Here is a 2,508-nt window from a genome sequence, read left to right on the forward strand (position 1 = left end):
TTATCAATTCAATTTTAGAAATGAGTCATTTAGAATGAAACATCTAAAAAAGGAAAATATGTCACCTAAAGTGGTGACTTTGAAGACTAATTAATCATATTTGAATAATTACATACTGTAGGTGAGTTGCCTGAAGAGCTTGGTAATCTAGCAAAAATCGAGTTCTTAACAACATCTTTCAACGATTTGTTGTCTGGTCCCATCCCCTCTTCCACCTTCAACTTATCAAATTTGGTGATACTCTCTCTTCAACAAAACCAGTTTTCTGGTAGTCTTCCTTCAGTCATGGGGATCTCACTTGCCAATCTCGAAGAACTTTATTTATTCTTTAACAGACTCACAGGCGAAATTCCGGCCTCTATCACCAATGCTTCTCAGCTTACTGTTATAGAATTGAACAGAAACTCATTCACTGGTCCCATTCCCGACTTTCGTAATCTAAGACAGCTGCAAGTGCTTCGCCTTTGGGAAAATAATCTGACTGGTGCAGACTCTCCAAATCAAGAATTGGAATTTCTCTCTTCGTTAACAAACTGCCAAAATTTGCTGCACTTGGAAATTACCAACAATCCGATGATGAATGGTATCCTTCCCGCTTCGATTGGGAACTTATCTGCTTCTCTTGTCACCTTTTCAGCGTCTAACTGCAGCATCAGAGGTATTATTCCTCTTGAAATTGGAAATTTAGCAAGTTTGGAGGTTTTGGATTTATCCAAGAATCAACTCACAGGATTCATCCCAACAACAGTGGGAAAGCTAAATCAGCTTGGAAAGTTGCACCTTTATGATAACCAGCTACAAGGATATATCACTCATAGTCTTTGCCAAAACACTTCTTTATTAGAGTTATATTTGGATAGTAATATGCTTATAGGTTCAATACCTGAATGTTTGGGAGATATTAAATCCCTTCAAAAGGTTTCTTTTGCATCAAACAAGCTAAATTCCACACTCCCTTTCAACTTCTTAAATCTTCCAAAGCTCATAAATCTCAACCTGTCTTCAAACAGTTTGAGTGGTCAAATTCCTGATCAATTCACAAGTTTGACTACTCTGAACTATCTTGACTTGTCTTCTAACAAGTTTATAGGAAACATTCCAAACACAATTGGTAGTTGTCAATCTCTTCAGGTCCTATTTTTGTCGAATAATATGTTGAATGGATCCATCCCCGATTCTCTGGAGAAGGTTAAAGGCTTGACGAATCTGAGTCTATCATGTAATAATCTCTCCGGTTCGATACCCGCCTCCCTAGAAAAGCTCAAACTCCAATATTTTAATGTTTCGCGCAACAATTTGCAAGGGAAGATTCCGGAAGGGGGTTGCTTTGCCAACTATCTGCTGACTCTTTTACTCAAAACCCTAATCTATGCGGCGCCAGAAGATTCCAAGTGCCACCTTGTGGGAGTGGAAGGTCAAGATTGGAAACAACTGCAATGATAATGAAATATGTTGTGCCTCACTTCGTTGGAGCTTTGATTTTGGTCAGTGGGAGCTTCGTGGAAGATCGTCTCAGAGAGGGAACTCATACAGGGGACGAGTTCGTTTAGTGAGATGAACCTACTCGGAAAAGGTAGCTTTGGTTCGGTATTCAAAGCAGAGCTCTCGGATGACACAACTGCAGCAGTGAAAGTGTTCAACTTGGAACTGGAAGGAGCGCTCAAGAGCTTCGACACAGAGAGTCGGATACTTGTCAGTATTCGCCACAGGAACTTGATCAAGATACTTGGTTGTTGTAGCAACGAGCAGTTCAAGGCCTTGATTCTTGCTTACATGCCTAATGAGAGTCTGGAGAAATGGATGCATTCTGATGTGTATGTTTTGGATTTGGTGAAGAGGTTGAACATAGCCATAGATGTCGCGTTGGCCTTGGAGTATCTTCATCACAATCACACATTTACAGTTGTGCATTGTGATATAAAGCCGAACAATGTGTTGCTTGATGAAGATATGACTGCGCATGTCGGTGATTTTGGCATTTCGAAACTTTCTGAGGATCGGGAAGCTGTGATTCACACTATAACTATGGCAACTATCGGTTATGCAGCACCAGGTAATCTAAATTACTCTAGAACATCTTATATTCTAATGACTATGATGAGGTGTGATCTTTTACTAACTCTGGTAACTTAATTATCAATTCAGTGTATTAAAAATGTCAACACGATAAAATTGAAATATCAACATAAACTTAGTTGATATTTTAATACACTGTATTGACTTGATATTCAGTGTTGACATTTTAATGTGATCGCATCGACATTTTTAATACACTGCGGCGATGAGCAAGCAAGTTTGCAATTTAAGTAAAGTTAACATTATAAAGCACCCCTGTCTATAAGTTTCTTTTCTTCTTGTGGCTATTGACAAACATGTGCAATGTTACAAATAGAGTATGGATCAGAAGGAAAAGTATCTACTCACGGGGATGTATATAGTTTCGGGATACTGCTGTTGGAGATTTTTACAAGTAAGAAGCCAACAGATGATATGTTTAGAGGAGAAATG

General features: G+C 38.8%; 1 protein-coding gene across 1 annotated transcript; it reads left to right on the forward strand.

Annotated features, from left to right (window-relative positions):
- The first annotated feature begins 285 nt into the window (after positions 1 to 285).
- Positions 286 to 2,153, forward strand: LOC125206668 (probable LRR receptor-like serine/threonine-protein kinase At3g47570). Its single transcript, XM_048105907.1, has 3 exons — positions 286 to 1,414; positions 1,490 to 2,053; positions 2,146 to 2,153. The coding sequence occupies exons 1-3, from the start codon at positions 286 to 288 to the stop codon at positions 2,151 to 2,153; spliced, it is 1,701 nt and encodes a 566-aa protein (XP_047961864.1).
- The last annotated feature ends 355 nt before the right edge of the window (positions 2,154 to 2,508 follow it).

The sequence above is a fragment of the Salvia hispanica genome, chromosome 2 (genome assembly GCF_023119035.1).
Source record: "Salvia hispanica cultivar TCC Black 2014 chromosome 2, UniMelb_Shisp_WGS_1.0, whole genome shotgun sequence".
NCBI lineage: Eukaryota > Viridiplantae > Streptophyta > Magnoliopsida > Lamiales > Lamiaceae > Salvia > Salvia hispanica.